This window comes from Streptopelia decaocto (assembly GCF_964273445.1).
Source record: "Streptopelia decaocto genome assembly, chromosome: 2".
Lineage (NCBI taxonomy): Eukaryota > Metazoa > Chordata > Aves > Columbiformes > Columbidae > Streptopelia > Streptopelia decaocto.
In genome coordinates, this window is record NC_138655.1 from 133813304 (window position 1) to 133833533 (window position 20230).

The following is a 20230-nucleotide window of genomic DNA, read 5'->3' on the forward strand; positions in this document are numbered from 1 at the left end:
TTGTTTGTTTGTTTTTAACCTCTGGCTTCAGAGACTTGTAAAAAAAATTAAATTGTAAAATGAAAGCCAAAACTATTCTATAAGTTGAGAATCAGATATGTTATCCTACGTATGGAGCTGTGTCCAAATATAGTCATGTATGCGTACGTCCTTTGTGTAAGAGTACAAAGTTCAGTTAGGGCCTCTATTAACCCACAATTATCGTTACATAAGTCAATGATTCTTGGAAAATAATTTGTGAACTGTGAATGAAAAGCTCCATTGAAGCTGGTCACTGCTTTTGGTGATAAAGAAATTCTCCTAATACGGGTATTTTATTAATGCTGTTGTATTTCAAAGTTCCTTAGCCACAGCTTACACAGTATTATCAAAGGAACATTTATTTCTTCATTTCAGTTGGTTTCTTTATCTTAAGTAAAGGTCAGGAGAGCTTCCTGGAGAGTTACTCTGGCAAAGGTTATGGAGTTTCAGACATACACTTGGATATAATATATGTAGCTGTGGGCTCTGTAAAACAGGAACGGAGATCAGCATAACCAAAGCCATGGGGAAATTACTGCTGCAGCAGTAGCACAATTGTGACTCTTTTCTCTAGGATCCAAACCTGCCTTCAAACTCTTTTATAATGACTTACTATATATAATCTGTAAGCCTGTACAGTGCTTGCCCTGTTACTGGCAGCAGGCTGGCAGGAGCACTTGGCGCTTTTTATTTTTTGTTGTGTTTTTACTATTTTTATTTTTATTTTAAACATGGGAGAGGATGGGCAAGCTTTCCAAGGTTCAGTGTTTAATACACTTAAATGAGCCAAAAGTGGTGAAGGACCGAACTGTAAACCAGTGAAGGAGTTCACAGCCGCTTTGTAGTGCAGGAGCAACCAAATTGTGGCCATCCACCTCATTTAAATTTGCTGCACGAATTTCATTCATGGCGCTGTATAAAGCTATGGGGAGGGTTGTGTGCAATTTGAGAATATGATAAGAAAACAGACGTGTTCCACGGAAACGATTACAGTCTGCAGTCCAGGTACAAAAAATAATGACATTTTACTTTTGCCTTCATTGCTTGAGAAGTGGGCTTTAAAACTCAGATGGATTTGTGGTCTTAAATTGAAACTTGCAACGTTGAAAGGAGTTGTAAGACACTTCAGTAACATTATCAGTGCTGCAAAGCTCTGGTTAAAACTTTCTTGCCAAGACATCACCAAGTTAGCCAACTCTTGAAGCGAAGGTGTGGAAGGAACTGATACTGCCATGAGCATGTGCTGTGTCCTAGCACTGAGCAGGATTAAATGCCCCTTAAAGGGCTGTGGGCTTCACGTTTCTGTCTGTAATAATGATTTTAACTAGTGAAACTGCACTGGTATTAGTAAGTAAGGGAAACATTTAGTTTAGATTAGATATACAGTCCATTTATCCACGTAGGGATTTAACTTCAAAGCCAGCTTGGGACCATGAATATTTCAATTATGAGTTGCTATTAAACTTCCATCAGTTTTCAAAACGCAAATATAATATATATATTTATAGTTAGGTGTGGGCTTTAGATAGTATGAGTGAGATCAACAGCTACCATAACTTCATGTAATATTATTGATGTCATTGGAATTATGCATATTTCTACTAGCTAAAGATCCAGCATGTCAAGCTTCCCCTTAATGCTTTAAACTTCAGTTTACCTGTTTAAAGTTGAATTCATTTTGTTCCTCCATTATGTCTTCTGGAAAGTGGTCTTTCCTGCTGTAATAATCTTAGAAATGTCTGCACTTCCAAACCTTTCTTTTTTGTCAAAGCCCCATCTTGTCCATCTTGTACTACCATTTTTTTAAAAAAAAAATATATAAATACGTGTCACAAAGAACATTTTTGTTGTTTAGCTCAGTGAGTGAGTGGAATGAGGAGTAGATAACAACTAGCCTGTTCGGGTGAAATTTGGAAAACAAATCAGTATTTAGTTTCTCGGAACCTTCTGCTTTTTGCAGTGACTGAACTTTTTGAGTTCTAAGGGAGAAAAATGTGTATCAAAAAGACTTCCTTTTGGCTTGCAATTACACTGCAAAAATATTGCATTTGCATATTAAATAGTGCATTTTTCTTACTCTTTCATTTCCGTTCTCACAAGAAATAAACATTCCACAAAAAGGCATCACTTTTATAGGCATTTACTTGGAAATTCTGTGTTAGGCAGGTTAGTTTTGCCCCATTCTGAATCTGCTTCTGCACTTCAGCTGACCTGTTTGCTATGTGTTTGAGTGGCTTCGTAATGACTCTTCTTTTAGCAATTACATGAAAAGTTGTGTAAAGCAAAAACGCAGAATCTGTTTCTCCAAAAAGGTGAAGGCTTTTTGAATCAGTGGTTGGTATGTGACGCTTTTTCTGAATTGGTATCTAATTCAGAAGACTTAGTTAAGCTGTTTCTCTGTCTGCGTAAAGTCAGTGTTCACGTGTCCAGAAGGGTGACCTGTGTTAACTTCCTCAGATAAGGTTTCCTATTGTTTGAAGTTCATTTTCATATACTGAGGAGGAGCCAGATCCTGAGCTGGTTGTAATCAGTGGCGAGGCTTTCAGATACTGTAGAACAGCAAGGACTTTCCCATCTAGGAGTAAAAATGAATAAAGTGTTCAGTTTGCTCGAAGTCAATAGCTGTTGAGGTGAAGATTGCTTGCTCCCATTGTTTGGATGGTTTCTATGGCAGACACAAGAGGAAGTAGGTAGGATTTGCTGATGTTTAAAGGATGTAGTTGCCAGAGAATACTTGATGTTGTCAACAATACACTGATTTGTAATTTGACCTTGGTACAATTGGTTATAAATGGGGATTACCCTGCCCCAAACCAGATTGTGTCGTGTCTTAATAGCATAATGGTACTTTGTTTTGTTTTATTAATATATATTTACATTGGTCTGTCCTTCCAGAGTTTTTTTTCTCTTTCTTCTTTTGCCCTAAAATGTAGGCTACCCATTTAAAATTCACGATAAACTCTAGCTTTTTGCTTTCTATTTGTTATTGAATTTCTGCTAATGAGGATTTGTGCTGTGCTTCACCTTGTTGATCGGTTTCCTTCCTTCTCTTTCATTTTGTTCCTGTATTGTTTCCCTGACCATCACAGCCTTAACTTAATACTGCCAAGGGGTAAATGTAGGTGTTAGACCACAGCTGTTCACAATAAATGGGGAGGGCTGGCTGTAAAATCTGTGCTCCTCCATGTCTGCTTAACTTTAAGATAGGAAAAATACTTTTTTAGTAGTGATTTTTGTCTCTGATCTTTCACGACCTTTATTCTTTCTCTTACCTCTGTTATTTTTTTCCTCCAGGTTTAGCAAGGGAGCTCTTTCAATGTAGATGCCAGGAGCCTTAAATTATTCAGGGATGTGCTTTTTAGATGCTCTAGCTTGCAATCTTTAAAAGCCTGTTAAAGACAGATTCTTTACATAGGCTTCAGGTAGCTGTATTGTTCTGTCATTTTAACTAATGGCTTGGGATATTCCAAATGCAGTTTAAAAGAGGAAAAGCTTTGGTATTTATTTACATGTTTGCAGCATACAAAGACATTATTTTATTTTTCACTATCAGCCAAAAGATGTTCTGTTTTCTTTTTCTTTCTGTGACTTAAGTTTCAAAAGAGCATTTCAGAACTAGAAGAGCATTTCCTGTTTGGTTTAGTATAGCAAGAGCTGGTAAGCAATTTGTAGTGGTTAATTTGCACTTATTTTGACATATTTTGGAGGAAAAAACCCACATGAGTAAAACAAAGTAGAAAATACCAGAATAATGTAAGTTCTCATGGGCCTTCTGAAGTCAAAGGGAGATCTGTTAACTGGGTTTGTTTTTGTTTATCATGCAGAATAGTTTAATTTTGCAGCTTCTAGAAGAAATGTTGTTGAACTGAAAAAAATGACAACATTTTTTAACGTGATGATTCATTACATAGGCAGCTGGTAGTCATGTCTTGGTAGTGCACAATGTCCTAGAAACTGCAGTTGGTAGGGTTTGGGTTTTTTGTGTGTGTCAAGTTGCACACACTAGTGTGTTTTCCGTGGTGTTTTTTTTTTTTTTTGTGTGTGTGTGTGTGTGTTCGTGTATTTTTATTTTTTGGACTCTGTGTGACTGGAATGACTTTAAGTGTAGCTCCGCAAGTGTCCTACTGCAGCAGGCAGCCCGACAAATGCCCTGAAGGGTGGTGCTGGTTGTTCCCGGTGTTTGGCTATTCCCTGATAGGGCTTTCTGCTGCAGCTATGTTTTGTTTCTTGCCACTTGTCTTGAAAGTACTTCCTTTCACAGGTCAGACGTTGTCAAATACAGAGACATTTACTTATTTATTTTATTGCATGCCTGACTGACAGATTCTTTCTAAAGGGCTGTGAGAGTCGAGGCTCTGTGGTTTGTTCCTGCCCTTTGCTTTGCATGACCTTGGGCATGTTGCTTAACATCTTTGTTTCTCGGTTTGAAGTAGGTACAGAAATGCATGTATCACTCTGGTGTGAGATACACAGCTTTCTTAATGATCACTTATCTAGAGATCTCAGAAGCATTTTACAAAGAGAGTCCAATGCAATTGCTGTTGTAAGAGCTAGAGAGGTCAGACTGAGGAGTCAATGCTGACCACCTTATCTCCCTTCATAGTTGCCTTAGATAGCCCCACTTCTTTCATTGTGTCCCTAAGCACTTGTTTCCTTTGTTTAACGCAGGACTGAAACTGTTACCAGCTGTTAACTTCCTTTTTTTTTTTTTAATTCTCATTCAAAAGAAATTAGGAATCCGTGTCTTTCAGAGAACTTTGTGGGCTCATTTTGTGGTTCATTGCCAAGCATTAGCCTGTGCTAATATGGATTTTTCTTTCCTCTTTCTTCCTCTAGAGGTTTTTTTGGAAATATTTAAATCTGCCTTAGTCGCGACCTTTTCCATAATTGCAGGATTTAATTCTTGAAAAAGTTTTACCAAGAGGCAGACTGTTGACCGTAATGCCTTTAACTTGTGATCTTAGTAGAGAATTTGTGGGTTTGCTTTGACTTTAATAAGCAGTTTCTGTTTATTTGCTTTTCTGTTTGTATTTTTATACTAAATTTCCAGCTTCGGAGGTGCAAGGACTTGAGGTTCATCTGGATTGTAGCCGTGGTAGTGACTCACAGTAAATACTGATGGTAGCAACAGCACTGTGAAACAAACGACCTCATCAAAGTACATAGCTTTTGATTTTTAAAACTTCTAAAGTGGAAGCTGTTATTTTCAGAGTGCCCTGCATGCCGCGATGCGATTTTTATTGCTAACGATAAGGCACCTCTGGGCATCCCAGCAGAGAGAGCAGCTACGTTAGCATGTGTGGTTTAACGGCACAGGGCCACTGTGAACCTGATGGTCTCTAGCATTCTGGGGCCTGGAGGACCCCGGAGCAGCTGGACAGGGCTGTTCTTCGGGGGTTTTGTCCCCCTGTCTGCCCCTTGGCCTTCAGCTCGGCCATGCTGACTTAGTTTCCTCAGAGCCTCATCCTCGCTTGCTGTTTTATTGCAGATTAAAGGCTTGGGTTGCATGTGGAGGTTATCAGCTAATGAATAAACTTCAGTCATCCTATCCTGTGATAAATCTGTCTCTTAGATCAAAGATGAAGCATGTAGAGCTTTTTTCTTTCAAATGGTAATTTCTTAAGGCTGTCAGATCACTTCCTAAGGTCCGTTTACATAAAAACAAAAAACATTAAACATATTTTATTCAAAATGTTGAATTTTTAGTTTTGAAAAAGACTTCTGTTTACTTTCTGAGGAAGCCTCCCCTCCTCTCTTCCCCATAAGGACTCTATGAAGATCCCATCTGTGGAAATGCAGGCGAGTCTCACATTGTAACTTGTAGTCATGGCAGTATTTTCGTAACACTACAGTTATTTCTGTTATAAAACAGATAGTTGTTTAGTTAATTTCATCAGGAGTATGTATATGTATTAGAGCATCTGTTCAGTTCCAGTTGTATTAAACAAAGTATGCAGAAATTTGTTTCAACTGTATTTTCACACAGAAACCAAAAAAGACAGATTGAAGGGTCTTCATGATTGTATTTTGATACAAACCTTTTATTCTCCCTAGACTGCTTTCCACACAGTTTTTTTGCAATATGTCTTTTGTATTCCAAGAGCAGGCTAAGTAATGCTTTGAAAATTCATAAGCTCCAGGGTGGTGTAAAATAAGGAGTCAGTCTGCAAGCTGAGTCCATCCACTTCTATTTATTTATATTTTTCTTTAGGTAAAATGTGTTTACAGCCTTTATCATTATTTTGGGTTTTTTTTTTCCTCTGCTTGCTGCCTCAGCAACTGAAGACAGAAGTCAGGCTCCCTCACAGGCGGCTGTGAAGTTTTCAAAGGGCATAGCAGGAGAAAAAGGGAGGAGAGAGTGACAGCCCTCGGAACCTCAGTTAAACATTGGCGAGTCTGTGACACATTCATTTCGTGTAGGACCGATATTGCTGGCCCTCTGTAAACGTACAGGAAAAACAGCTCTTGTCTCTGGTTCTGTGTCCTTTTGTTTCGGTTCTATACGTTTCAGTACTGGGAATTAATTATGGTGGAGCCATTTATAAACAGATAAATATGCATAAATTATGATATTTATTATTTTTTTTTGAGTTTTAAAAGTTGTCAGTGTTTTTTGTAGGAGTGATCTAAACCTAGTCTAAACTGATAAATGGAAAAATGGTTACTTTTCCAAGGCATGTACTCTAGTCCTTTCCCTGAGAAGCATTCTTTTTTTTCTTTCCCTTTCACTTGTTCTTCATGTTCTCCTTGTCTCCGATACATTACTCTTGCCCGTTCCTGGATTATAGTTTGACCTTGATGAGGTGAATAGAGAAGTGAACTGTCTTGGTAAAGGAAATCTTTATTCTTACGTATCTATGTGTTCTGTAAACGGAGGATTATGCATGTTAGAAAAGAGTGAATCATTAGCAACTTTATTTCTGGTTGTCTTTTTTTCTCGCGGCTGTTTATGAACTTATTCAGCAAATGTGGTTGCCAGTAAGTTAATGTAGTGAAATATTTTTTAGCAGTGACATTTACTGCCAAGTCCTGTACTCATTGAATAGGAAGGTTACTGACTGGCCAGGTTTTTGTCTTTATGTATTATGAGTCGTCATCAAGGACGTTTGAAAAATTATGTGTGTAAAAACGGTTCCCAGTCTTGCTAATTTGATCCTCTTTGCTCAAATGTTGTTTCCTTTCTGCCTCTAATATATACCTTAAAAAGACAAACAGTTTAATTTTTTTTAATACTCTTGTCTTTGTGCTGAATTTTTCTGTACTAACCCACCCATAAATAAAATTTCACATGACCGAAGTATTAACATTGGTGGAGACAAAGGAGACTTTGAAAGTGTCAGTGTTCAGTAGAGACCAAAAGTTTCAAGTATTTGGGATCAGAATTTGAGAGCTGGATTTATACGAGTATACATGTATATACACAGTGTATACTCGGTGTGTGTATGTATATATGTATGTATGTGTATATATATTCATACATGCATATAAGAAATATATATGCCATGTAATTATCAGTCTTACTGGTTGCATGCACATGTAAAGTAATCATACAACTTCAGGAACCAGCAGGCTTTGGAAAAAACATGCTGTGTGTGTATTGGTAATGTACGTTCAGTTGCAAGTCTCATATACAGTAAAAATGCTTTAAGTAGCAGTAGAAGCCTTAAGTATCTGTGCTGAGAACAAGAGCCTGGTTGCAGGTGGTCAAAATTCCACCACCTCCAGAAAGAACACTTTGCTAAGAGTCTTTGAATATCGGGCTACTTATTTAAGTCCTGACTTTATGTTCCCAGACGTAACCACTTCTGACAATGGCTTCTTTGTCTCTCTGTTGAATCAGTGATAAAACTTGTGAGCTGAATTTTGTTATTGACTTATTTCAATGGCCCACGCCTTTGCCACTGGAGGCAGCAGTTTTTGCAGTGTTTTTTGGTTGTGAAAGATTTAGATTTCAGCTTTGCTTTAATGAACTATAAACTAGATCTGTTAGTTGCCTTACTGGTGAGCATTTGTGAAAATTTAAAGCATGAAGGACACATGTATTTAGAGTCTCACGACAGTCTCATTCTTCCAACGAAGTAAACAAAAATCCTATTAGCTGCCCTGAGTTATTGTATACTTATTTTATGAATGTATACATATTTTTATTATTAAAGGCAAAATGAAATAAAAAACCCATCTTCTTTAATTGCAAGTTTGTTCCTTCTAGTGCCTGTTATTCAGAGTTGGTAAAATAAAAACAAATTGTAAATAATCTTCTAAATTAGTTGTTTAATTCATGCAGAGAGAGCTCACCGTGTAGTCCATTTCATTATTTATTGGCTTCTTTTGTTTTTGCATATTCTTGAGTGGCTGACAAACAGGCATGATCATCCTTAAGAATAACTTTTTATTATGATGCTCTTTTATTATCAGGTTATTCCTATCTTTATAGGGAAGCAAGCTGGCACTGTGGTTATGGATCTCTGAAGGTAGTCTCGTAAAACTGAGCTACTACAAACTAAGCAGCAACTTTCTGACACCAGTTGTTTAGGTTATGAACAACAAATGGCAGAACCAGAGATTAAATCCAGTTTCTTTCACATTTTGTCCTGCTGCAACTACGAGATCAGCAGCCTTTTCATCTATAGCTGGCTGTTTGCTCTTTGCATGAATACATCAGAAAAGAACAACGAAAACATAATAACTAGATTGATGTAACTTGAAACTTTTCTGTAAGACAGGAAATGAGGCAGAATCAGTTGCTGTTTGTTTTCTGCTGTGGGCATGCTCTCCTAAATATCGACTTGATGATGCCTTTTAAACAATAAATACAAAAAATACAAAATTGTTTATTTTAAAGCTTACTGTTACTTTTGGCAAAACCACTTGTTACAATTTCCAAAGTTCATTCTGTTTCTACAAAACCTATTAAAATCCAGACCTGAAACCCTCAAACTGCAGATTTATCTGAAGTGGAAAGTGTGTGTGGGTAAAATGCTGGGATATTATCTCACTTGGATATTTTAGTAATGGAAGTTATGTAGTACTTAGCCATTACCTCTCACAAGTTAAATTAAATTTTGGAAATTGCATCAAATGGAAGTCCTGTCCTCAGAAGAGCACACAGACCCAGATTTAGTGGCTAGCTCCTCTCTTTGCATTTAACTTTGTTGATAATTCCCAGGTAGGAATACAATTCAAGTTTCCTCCCAGGCTTGGTTTTACGTTAAGACTTTCGTCTTTAGCAGCGGCTCTAAAGGTGGATTGCCTTGCCTTGCACCCTGCCTTTGGAGCCACATATATTGTGAGGAACTATAGGAACAAATAAATGGCTGTGTCTCCTCAAGGATTTTAACACTGAAAGCTAATGCAGATGAAGAGCAGTCCTGTTTCTCTGTGGGGTCCTGGAGGCCGCAGATCCAGTATAGAGGGATTAAAAATTCTTTATTTTTTTAAACCCTAGTTGTCTTATGCAATCCACAGGTTTTAGATCAATTGCTATGGAACCCATCTGGTTTAATTTTTATTAGGTTACTGCTTCCTCTTCCAGAGAACCCTAAGCCTCTGTTTATTTTGGGGGCAGGGGGAGAGGGAGAGCTCTTTCTCCTGCCTCACCTACTCCCCTGAGACATCAAAGCAAGCCAGTTTGCTCCTCCTAGCTTAATCCTCCCTTCCTCCCTCCCACCAGTGTTCTGCAAATTTCCTTGTATTCTTCTCAGAGTTATGCAGTGTCCGTACTATTTGTCAGCAGGTGAAATTTTGCCCTGAAGGCACTTGCTGGGAGGCAGAGCCCCTCTGGCAGTGCTTTCCCCTCACTGCCTGCAACTGTGAGTCCCATACAGCTGGACAGGTAACTGTCTAGAAAACAAGGAGAGCATTGTATGAAGGGGATATAAATCAGAATAAAACAATGCCCATGACAGCATTTCTGTGAGATCGGTGCTTTCAGAGGCTAAGAAACTGTGTCGGTAACTGCAGCTCCCACTGCATGAAAATGCCTTCTAGACAATTCTTAACAAGAAGCTGAAATCTTTTGGGGGTAGAGGAGAAGAGGGGTCAGCTAACCAAAATTGTGTCAAACTTTTCCTTTGCTTGGGGCTAGAGGAGTGGAGACAGTCTTTTAACACTGTGTGGCAGTTCAGCTGGTTAGCAGCTGCCCAAATACAGTGTCAATTCAGGCCAAAGGACCTATAGTATCCTGACAAGGTGTTTACTGGCAGCCTCTTGAAAAGTTTACCTTGGAATTGCTTCATCTTTGGGTTTAGGGAATAGGTTAACTTCTATTGATATTTGCTGAAAGCATTCTCCCCTCCCCCTTCTCTAGCCAGGTGGCTTACCCTTTTTGGTGTGCTGCTTAATTTTTGCTATTCTGAATATACTCACAGACTTCAATTTTCAACCGGCGTGGTCCTTTTAAAGGAGATGCCAAGTAGCTACAAATATCTGAATTATCTCAGTGGTGCCTTCAGCACTTCCAGCTGCAGGTGTACCCTCCGTAACTCTAATGAATATTTCAGAAATTGCAATTGCACAGGCAAGCAAATAAGGGATATCTTGCACTAAAAATGGGGATTTATAGCATTGAACCAATTATCAAGCTGTATGGGTGAAATCTATAATATTTTGCCCCCTCTTGCACACTGGCTGGGAACCCCTCCACCTCTCAGGGAGGCTGCAGCTGTCGTGGCAGGGGACTCTTGGGTTAGCTGCCCAGAAACAGCTAAACTGGCAAAAATTTGTAATGTCTTAGCGCACAAGCTTTAGAAGAAAACATTTCAGTTAAAGAATGAGATTTATTTCCATTTGTGAAGAAGTAGCTTGGAAAATTTATTCGCTGAACAGAGAGGCAGGAGTGTCATGTTTAGGAGTTAAATAAGCTGTGTTATAGGCAAGTGGCGTATGTCTGCATTATAATGATGATTTTGTTGGTCACGTTTCCCTGTGTACAAATGCCCTCATATAAACTCGCTTTATGGATAGTGATGCAACTTTGATGTGCTGTAGGTACACCGAATCCCTCTCTGTTCTCTACTTGAACCTTTTTTTTTTGGCCTCACCTGTTATTCTCAAAGGTTTTATGTTAATAGCGGATCATAGCAAAGATAGGGAAAAATTGTGGTGGGTATATAGAGCTAACATAATCTAGAGATGAACAGGTGATTTAATTAATTTAAAATTGATTTTCATCAATACCTGTTTTTCATCTTTTAGTCATTAATCTGTAATACTTTTTGCTTTAAAAAAAGGAAAGAAAAAACCTCCTAAAGCAAGAGAGAGTTATATTGACAAACAAGGCTTGTTAATATGGATGTATTACTGCAGATTTTAAGGTCCAGAATTTCCCAATATCAGTTCTAGGAAAATGTGCTGTTATTTTCCATCTTGAAACTCTGTAGTAGTAAACAGGAATAAATTCCAACTTCCAGTGCAGTTTTTCTTCACCTGCTTGCTTCTTTTTCCTAATTCAATTTCAGAATCAATGTTTTTTCCTTCTCATACCACATCATCTGAGAACAGTCCATGTAGACTTTGAGGAAAAAAATCCCACAATTTCGGGCTGTCTTTTATTCTTCACCCCCAATTCCTTCCCCACCCCCTGAGGATTTTAAAGACTATACTATTATGTAGCATTTGTGCAATGCTGTATTCAAGTAGACCGTTAATTGACATGCACAGTATTGTATGCTTGAGGCTGGAAGAGAAAATAAGCAATTTGCTTCATTTTGCAGAGTGAGTTCTAACTGTTATTAAAGTGCATTTGTAGTTGCATATTTTCCAGTAAAGGTGACAGATTACTTCAAAGCTGGTATTTTCTTTTTGTTAAACAAGGTTCTCAAATAGATCCATCTTGCCCACGTATTCTATTCTTGCCAGTTGGCTTTGAAAGCTGGTGCTTGGGCTCATCATTCAGAACTAGCTTCCAAAAAATGAGGTCCCATGCTGTTTCTATCTATCGAGCTGGTAGGGGCTGGAAGGATCTGATCTGAAGCCAAGGCAAAGACTGAATTGATGGAATCATATCTAACAGGTTTGCCAAGTACTGCCCAGCCATAAAGCTCCACTTTCTGGGAAAGAGCACTGAGACGAGGGGTGGCAGAGCACTTGCCGTGATGCCGGCTATCCTCAGATTTCCTCCCCTGGACTTAAAACCAGGACACCATGTAGGAAAGAACTAGCTTTTTGTTGAATTTTTTTTACACATTCATGTTTTGTTCCTCTCTTCTGCCTGCTGCTTCCCCATTTTCTCCCCAGTTACATATATACATTTGAAGAGGAAAAAACTTACTGCCATTTATTACGGTATTACACATATTTTGACCATACGTAAGGTATTAAGGCAGAGGCACGCTTGCACATTTGGTATGCTTGCTTCCATTTGGCTCTGTGTGCACAGACACAAACATCCGAACACACATGCAGACTCAGTTTCAGGTGAATGGTCACCACTCAGTGGGACTAGATGGAGGACAATTGTCTGTAGGGCTGAATTCTGCATCTTAAGCAAGTTCTAGTTTTCTAGGTGCAGCCATAAGATGAAGAGTAATACCAAGATCATGCACACCTTCGAACAACTACTTGACAGGATTGCTTAGATTTTTTTCTTCCCCACTTTTCTAGCAGCTTTCGTTTGTGAGATAGTGAAAGCTCAGGTCTCTTGTCTCTGTTCAGTTTTTATATAAGCTGCCAGGATAGTCTCTGAAACCACAGTGGTGATACACATCGTGTGTCAGATATCCAATTTGTCACCAGCTTCTTCCAATATCTGGCAGAGAGCAGGACCTAAATGAAATCCACTTGACTGGAGCTCAGCTAAGATCTGATAGAGGTGACTTTGATAGATCAAATGGTTGAAGAACTCAGTGGAGTCTGTGTAGATGTAATCTGTTCAGCCACTTTTAAATCAGTCTACAGTCTACAAGTCTTGCTCATCTCTGCAGCTGTTGGCAGTGGTCAGAAACAAAAGGGAGTTTTTGCCATTGTATAGGCAAGAGATTGACTGGGGTGAAAGCAATTGCAGATCTTGCCTCAGTCATCCACGCTTGCAGTCGGTTCTTTCTTCAGCTGTTGCAGTGGCCCGTATGCATAGCCTTTAATTCAGAATAATTCAAAACAGTTTAGCTGGAAAGACTCACTTGCCAGCCTTCACTATCTTTCCATCCTCCTACCTCTCTTCATCTGTCACCTCTCCAATGTGATGTTTTCATTTCAGTTTTTGTTAGTGTACTAGGCTGGGTGCTGCATTCAGCTGCAGCAGCAGTAACCTCCAGGGTATGAAGGAATGGTCAGCTGGGTCTCGTACCTGCTTCAGCTAATTCCTCCTGTGCATCCCAGAAATTACGGGTGAAATTTCTCATCTTAACGTAGAATGGAATAAAATGGAAAGAACACCCTGCTTTGGCATCCCGTTGTCTTTAATCAGATGCCTATTAAATGGCTGTTGAAATTCAGAGTGGAGCTCAAACCATAATGATCTAGAAATAAATAATCAATAGCCTCCAGAATGCAGAAGGCTATTGTTCCATAAGTTAAATACACATTTTTGAAACCTCTTCAGAAAATACTTATAAAGCCTGGCACTCCCACCTTGAAGGTCATATAGAAAGTATTTAGTTTTGTAGCTCATTGCATCAGATATGCAACTACTTGAGCTGAATATGTGGTCCAAATGGTAAATAGCTGTTGCAGAAATAGAGCATTTCAGGCCTCTTAAGAACCCACAATGTTGTGTTTTGATTTGTTTTTTGTAATGTATACTGATCTGAACACCTAGGTCATTACTATCACCTGAGAAGTAACCAGCACTTCACCATCCTTGATGAACCGTTCAGTGAACTGTTTGTTTATTGAAAGCAGATTTTTTTTATTATTATTAAAATGCCTACCTGTTGTACTTACAGCATAAATAATTTGTTTGAATCATCAGGTGAGTGTTGTTAAGCTATAGTGAGCGAGGAAAATTGCAAAAACACAAATTAGGGTCCCTGTCCTTAAGTGTATTTCAGTTTGCATTTTGATAGCAGTTTAGAAATGTTATCGCCTGTTTTGTCACAGACATAATTCACATCTTTCTTCAGGCACTGTAAACAAGAGAAATGGTTTAATGGCTCCATAAAAGGCACTCTGTGCTGATAGCTGAGATTAGACCCTTTAGTAATGGATTTTTGTGTGTTGGGGGAAGGGGAGGGCTTGGCAGAGGTAAATGTACTGGAAAAGAATCTTGGAGAGACTCTGATGTAGCTGAAGTGCCTGCTGCATTTCTGTGTGTATTGGGAGACAGATTTAAAGTGTGACAGTATTGGCTTTATCAGTACAAGGGCCTTCTTTTCTTGCTTTTGAAATTTTACCAAATACTCACTTGGGTCACCTCAATCAGTCTAGCACCTGGAGTTGTAGTGATATTAACCTAAATATTTTTACATTTTCTGTCTTTTCATCTTGCTGTTAAGAAAATCAAATACCCTCTATTCGAATGTGTTCAAGAAATCTCTCTAAACTGACTTTGTGTATTAACAGTTTTGCCACAATCGATCTTAAAAATGAATGAGTATATTTACTAGATCAGGTTTAGAGGGTGATTTGAGAGCATAAATGTGGAAAGAAGTTCAGAAACAGGCAGCAGAAATGTTTAGGGCATGATTTTCTTTGACTTCTCAGTTAGTTCCTTTTCTCTGCAGGAACACAAAGTCCTCAAACATAATACGCATGAATGTAGTATTACTTAGGAGACATCGGAGTTCAGTAACGGGAGCAAAGTTGCTGCTGTCGGTTAGTTTTTTACCATATAGGAAATGTTCTTGCCTTCTGAGTGCTGATAATAAGACATCTTTGTCTCTTTGGTCAGTGCAGTCAGGATTGCCTGCTGTTAGCCAACGTCATTGAATTGCCAGTAATATTCATGTCTTTTAAAAATATAGTTAAATCAGTTCTTCTTCAGAAAATAAAATCAGATTTATTTTGTGTTCTGGGCAGGAAACTGAAGTTTGAAAATTATAAAATAACTTTTTGTTCAAAGGAGAAATGTCTTCCAATTTCATGCAAAATATCTCTCATTTCTTCTTAATCTTGAATAATCATCTCTTGAATTGAAAAATACTCTAAACCGTTGCTTTTATATTTGATGCAGTGAATTCCTGGGACTCTCTCAAAAGAAGTGATTCAGTTCTATCTGTAGAGAGGTGATACATTTGTGTCAGGCTACAAAGTATACAAATCAGTCTTCTCTGAGACAGTGATTCCTTCTCTTATTTTCTGAGGTCTTAGTAAACTTGTTCTTCACTTGAGTCTTAAACTGAGTGTTATTACGAACAAAATGTTTGGAGGTTAGGCTGTTGACAGACAACAAAGGGGAACAGCACTTCAAAACAAGGGGTAGCAGGTTTCACCCTGTGTTTTTGCAGGTTCCTTGCAAGTTCTCTTCGTGGTGAAATTATTTTTGTGTTGTATAAAATCCAGGTCTGTACAACAGCCCATTATGTATAACATGCGAGCCCTCTTACTCTGCACAGAGAATATGCATACAGTATCATACCTCAATCAATTTGCTACAGATGGTAGCAGTCCTCCTGCTTGCCTTATATCTGCATGTTGGCTGCAGAGAAGCTCCAGAGAGGGTCTGCAGATTGAGTCCATTCTGATACCGATAAGCCTGATTTTCCTCAGTAGCTGAGATGAGGTGTCGAAGCCATCCATCTAAATACACGTTGTGAGATTGTTGCCTTTCAAGTTGGGAGGTGGTTATCCGTAAGTAATCGCTTGGGATGAAATCTTGGCCCTTGGTCACTTCTTAATAAGATCGTTATGAAGGGAGAGTGCCCGTTACTTTAATAGGGTTGAGACTCTGTTCTGGGGTTAAGTAAAATGAATTTGCCATCAGGAAGAAAGAAGTGGTGAGGAGCTGGTTGTTTGAAATGTCATTTTGTTAATTTGGATGTGTTGGTAGCTTGGGTAAGCTGCACTAAAATTAGATTGTATAAATAAGCAATCTTGCTCTCCTCAAAAGAAAATGGATTGAAAACATAATATAAAATCCAGCTTAGCAAAACGGTGTATGTTTAAAATCTGTTTTAATAGGTGCACTATTAAACGAGTGTCACACTAAAATGAAGAGCGATGGGTGCAGGGTTTCAGTGATGATACGAGAACTGGTTTGAATGTTTGAAATTTTATCGTTAGAGTAAGTCTGTCATCTTCAGCCACACTTAAGATTTGGTTTAAAAGGTCAAGTAGCCTTCAAGAAAGCCCCCCAAAAATGCAGTAAGTGTTCTTAGGCTATCTTTTTTTCCTTTCTGGCTCTAAAAGTGTACACTTAAGGAGCTACAGATAAAGCTTAGCATGGTGACTGTGTCAGGGGACTGCCCGAGGAAGGCTTTAAATTTTACAGCTACATTATCTTTCTGGCCGTAGTTAAGATAAAGATCTAATATAAAATCACTTTGGACTGTAATGCTTTCCCTAAATGAAATGAAGGCGTTAACCTACTTGATTTGATACACTTTGCCCTAGCTTATAAAGCTGGGAGGAAGGTGAGGTAAACTTTAATTAAAACTACAGCACAGATGCCTTCTAGCACTATGCCCTGTACCTCGGTAGGACTGTACAGTAAGCAAAATAAAATGTACCTCGCAGCCGAGGCAGCAGGCTGGAGCCGTGTTCACTGAAAGTAATTTAATTAGTGTTGATCATGACTCCAGATGATGGTGATTTGATAAGGAATAATTTAGTACTTAACAGCCTTTTACATGCACCAACTCCATGTGGGAAGGTAAAGCAAATTGCACAAAATGAATGTGCTGCTTTCACTTGTGCCTGTGCCAGTGAGCTGGAAAACTGCCTGTTAGCAGACGTTCAGGCTCTCAGCGCTGTGATGAAATACCCAGCCAGTTCTCCGCGCAGGGCTGTGGTGTGGGAGTCTCTGTACTCCCGTTATTTAAAAATAAATAAGGGAAGTAATTTTTCATAACAGATTAACTCCGAGGAAGTAGCAAAGTTAAAATAAAAAAAAAATAAATAGAGCAGCATGTGGCCTTTGTGTGAATATGTGATACTGACTTTAAAAAAGAGTCTTGTTGCAGTTGTGTTTTAATTCTCTGATTCAAGTCAAAGAGATTGCCTACCTTTGCATCCGAGCCACCATCCTGGAGTTGTGGGGCCCATCATATGCATGAAATGTGCGGCATGCGTTATCTGACCAAGACATTCAAGGAGAGTCAGTGGTAAAAGTTCACTAGCAAAAACCTAGAACGAACTGCTGGATGTCAGCCTGCTTTGTGATTACAGTGGAAATCGGACTGGGCTGCATTTTGCCATATTATTTAATTTGAGAATCTTTAAGAAGTCCATATGGTCTTTATTTTAGTGCAAGTTCAGACAGTTCTATTCAGAAAGAGTTCTGTCTTTGCTGTGGCATTCACCACTTTTCATGTTTGTTAAGTTGCTGTGCTGTGCATATGTATTTGTGTACCTATTTTACTATCTGCTTTTCTTTTGTAATATTTCCAGATAAGTGTCTATTATCCACCAAATAAAATAGCTGGATAGCAGGTTTAGAGGCAGTTCTTGTGAGTTTTGTAAAAATATGTGTAAAAATAGCATAGTGCTGTCTTTTATACGTCTCAGCTGAAAGGCAATAGTAGAAGCTGTCATGTAATAAGGTACTAAAGGACCTGTTTGTGAAAGAGTTCTCTGAACGTTGCTCAACCGTGGGAAAACCCGTGGTGAGAATCTGGACTCCAGATCTTGCGCACAGATACTTATAAATCAGAGTTTATTAATTCTGATGCTCACTTCTCAGACAGCATTTAATTTACCTCCCCCTCCCCAGTGAACACGTGTATGTACGCAGGTGCATTAGCATCAGAAAATATATAGTGTGCGTAACAAATTGTCTTTCCTAAGTTCAGGTGCAACGGAAGGGACAGGATGCTGCTTGATGATGTATAATAATGGCCTGATTTTGTGCTGAGGTTCTCTAACAGGGATGGCTGCCTGTACATGGATTTCCACGGGGAAACAAGTGTCTGTCTCAGCCTGGAACGTTATGTTCAATCTACGGTGGTTTGGTGACAGCATCAAAAATTAGTGATAAAATTGATCTCTGAACCCTAGGCTTCCCAGAGTTCAAAAATGTTTTTACAACATCATTTTATTTAAAACTTGAAGGGTGTGTTTTCAAGCTCTTTAATACCTGTCTTTTACGCCTTTGTCCTCCTTGTGACTTACTTTAGATTTGTCCAAGTCAGGTGAACCTTGAATTTTCTTCTGCTTTAATTATAGTTAAGGTTGGCTATGAAATAAGGAAAGTTATCTGGCTTAAACTAATATGCTTGTTAACCTTGTCTTTACCTTTGGCCTTTTTCTTAATCCAGACCAACTTGTGCTTTTAATTAATACTGCATTACTGTCACACTCTCTCTGTTCTTTTTACCTTTTAAAACAGTATGATTATTTTTTTTTCTCTCAATTTGTGTCTGTGTCACATTTACCATTGACTTTTGTGAGGCCAGGATTTTTTATTTTGTATTTTTGAGAAAAATTACTGAGACCATTTTTTGTGTATTTTTTTCAGACATTATTTATACCTAAAAGCACATGTAATCATCCAGTTTCCTGAGTTTCACTGCAAATTTTCATGCATTCTGTGGGACGAGAAGATCGCTGATGATATACTTGAGTTTGATATATGAGAAATTTATTTTGGAGTAATTTGTGTGGCACTCTTCAAAGTGGACTACTATTGCATTTATAGCTAAAAGCTACCTCACTAATATTACTTAGAAACATTTTGTGCCTGAGAAGTATTTTGCCTCTGACAACATTTACAGTAGTTAAGCCAAATATAAGTGGGCTGTTATTTTCCTGCTAATGAGATGGGATCCTGGACATCATTCTATTAAACAATAAAAGTGCTAATAGCCAGTGCGAAGGATCTCTGGTGTCTGTTTTTCAGTTGACACCCAAAGAAATATTTGAAATATTTATTTCCTATATTGTTTTTAGTATTACAATGGTTTAATTAATCATGTGTTTAATTAGCAGTGTCTATCTTACTTGAGAAAGCTCATTGTTAATATTGTACTTGGGCTTTAATTACATGTTCTTTCTCTTTCCAGTGGCTTTTCATGGTCTCCCTGTGAAAATCAAGAAGGAACCCCATAGCCCATGTTCGGAACTTGGCTCTGCTTGCAGTCAAGAGCAACCATTCAAGTTCAGTTATGGGGAAAAGTGCCTGTACAATGTCAGGTAAAGCAATCGGGAGCATGTTTGCAGTGAGAACTGCTGATTTAAATGAGGACTGTCTAAAGAGTAATAAAACCATAATAGAGTTCTTATAAAAGTTACCTCTTCAGCAGATAACAGACTGATTAGATAATGCATTTAGCTGATGAACACTGATGGAGTTGTTTACAGTTGTATCAAACACTTATATAACCATTTTAAAGTAGTGTTTTTCATCAAAATGCATATTCTCCATTCCTTCTCCGTGGGAGACAGCCAAAGTTTAAAAACCCAGAGTGCAAGCGTGAAACAGAAGGAAGGAGTATCTTGTTTTCTGTGAGTTGTGTTGAAAGTACTTTCAAAATGCATTACTCACATTAGGAAAAAGAGAGATCTGTGTAACAAGCAAGAGATTGGCAAGTCTGAGCAACACATTAGGCATTTGACAAGTTTTGAAGATGTTATATGTGTGTATTCATGGGTGATTACAATTGAAAAGACTATTTCATTAGTCTCTGCATCTTTGTTACCTATTCAAAAACAAGTTATCTTCTCTTATAGGGGTAGATAATAAAAGCTTTATATATTTGTGGGAGTGGAGAGACTTGATACTACTGCATTCTTTATTGACTTTCTTTTGTTTTGCACTTACATGTCACTCCTTCCTTTAGTGTCAGCAGTGAAGGCTTTCTTATTGACATTTCAGTCTATTTTAGAATCTTTCATCTAGCTTGTGAGTTTTTATTCTCATTAATGTACTACAAAACCTGTTAGCACTTAAAGCATTTACATTTAACGTTTTGGATATGAAAGGGGAAAAAAAAAAGACTGGCACCTTTGCCCGTCATAGAGGAGTGATTTTTATTTCAAAAATGAAATGCATACATTGATCAGTTTGATGGGTGATAGGGGACCTGACATAAGAAAGTATGCAAGTTCTTGCTTACTCTCTGCCTAATGTCTGCATTTTTCCCGTTTAGAAAGAGGGATGATCAAAGTGTGCTCAAGTCCT

At 38.3% G+C, this 20230-nt stretch overlaps 1 protein-coding gene across 3 annotated transcripts in view; it reads left to right on the forward strand.

Annotated features, from left to right (window-relative positions):
* ETV1 (ETS variant transcription factor 1) overlaps positions 1-20230 on the forward strand; it is a 67693-nt gene that overhangs the window by 15160 nt on the left and 32303 nt on the right. For all 3 annotated transcript variants that reach the window (XM_082046650.1, XM_082046649.1, XM_082046651.1), the window contains exon 6: positions 19113-19242. In XM_082046650.1, the coding sequence (XP_081902776.1) occupies positions 19113-19242 (130 nt within the window). The remainder of the gene's footprint in view (positions 1-19112; positions 19243-20230) is intronic.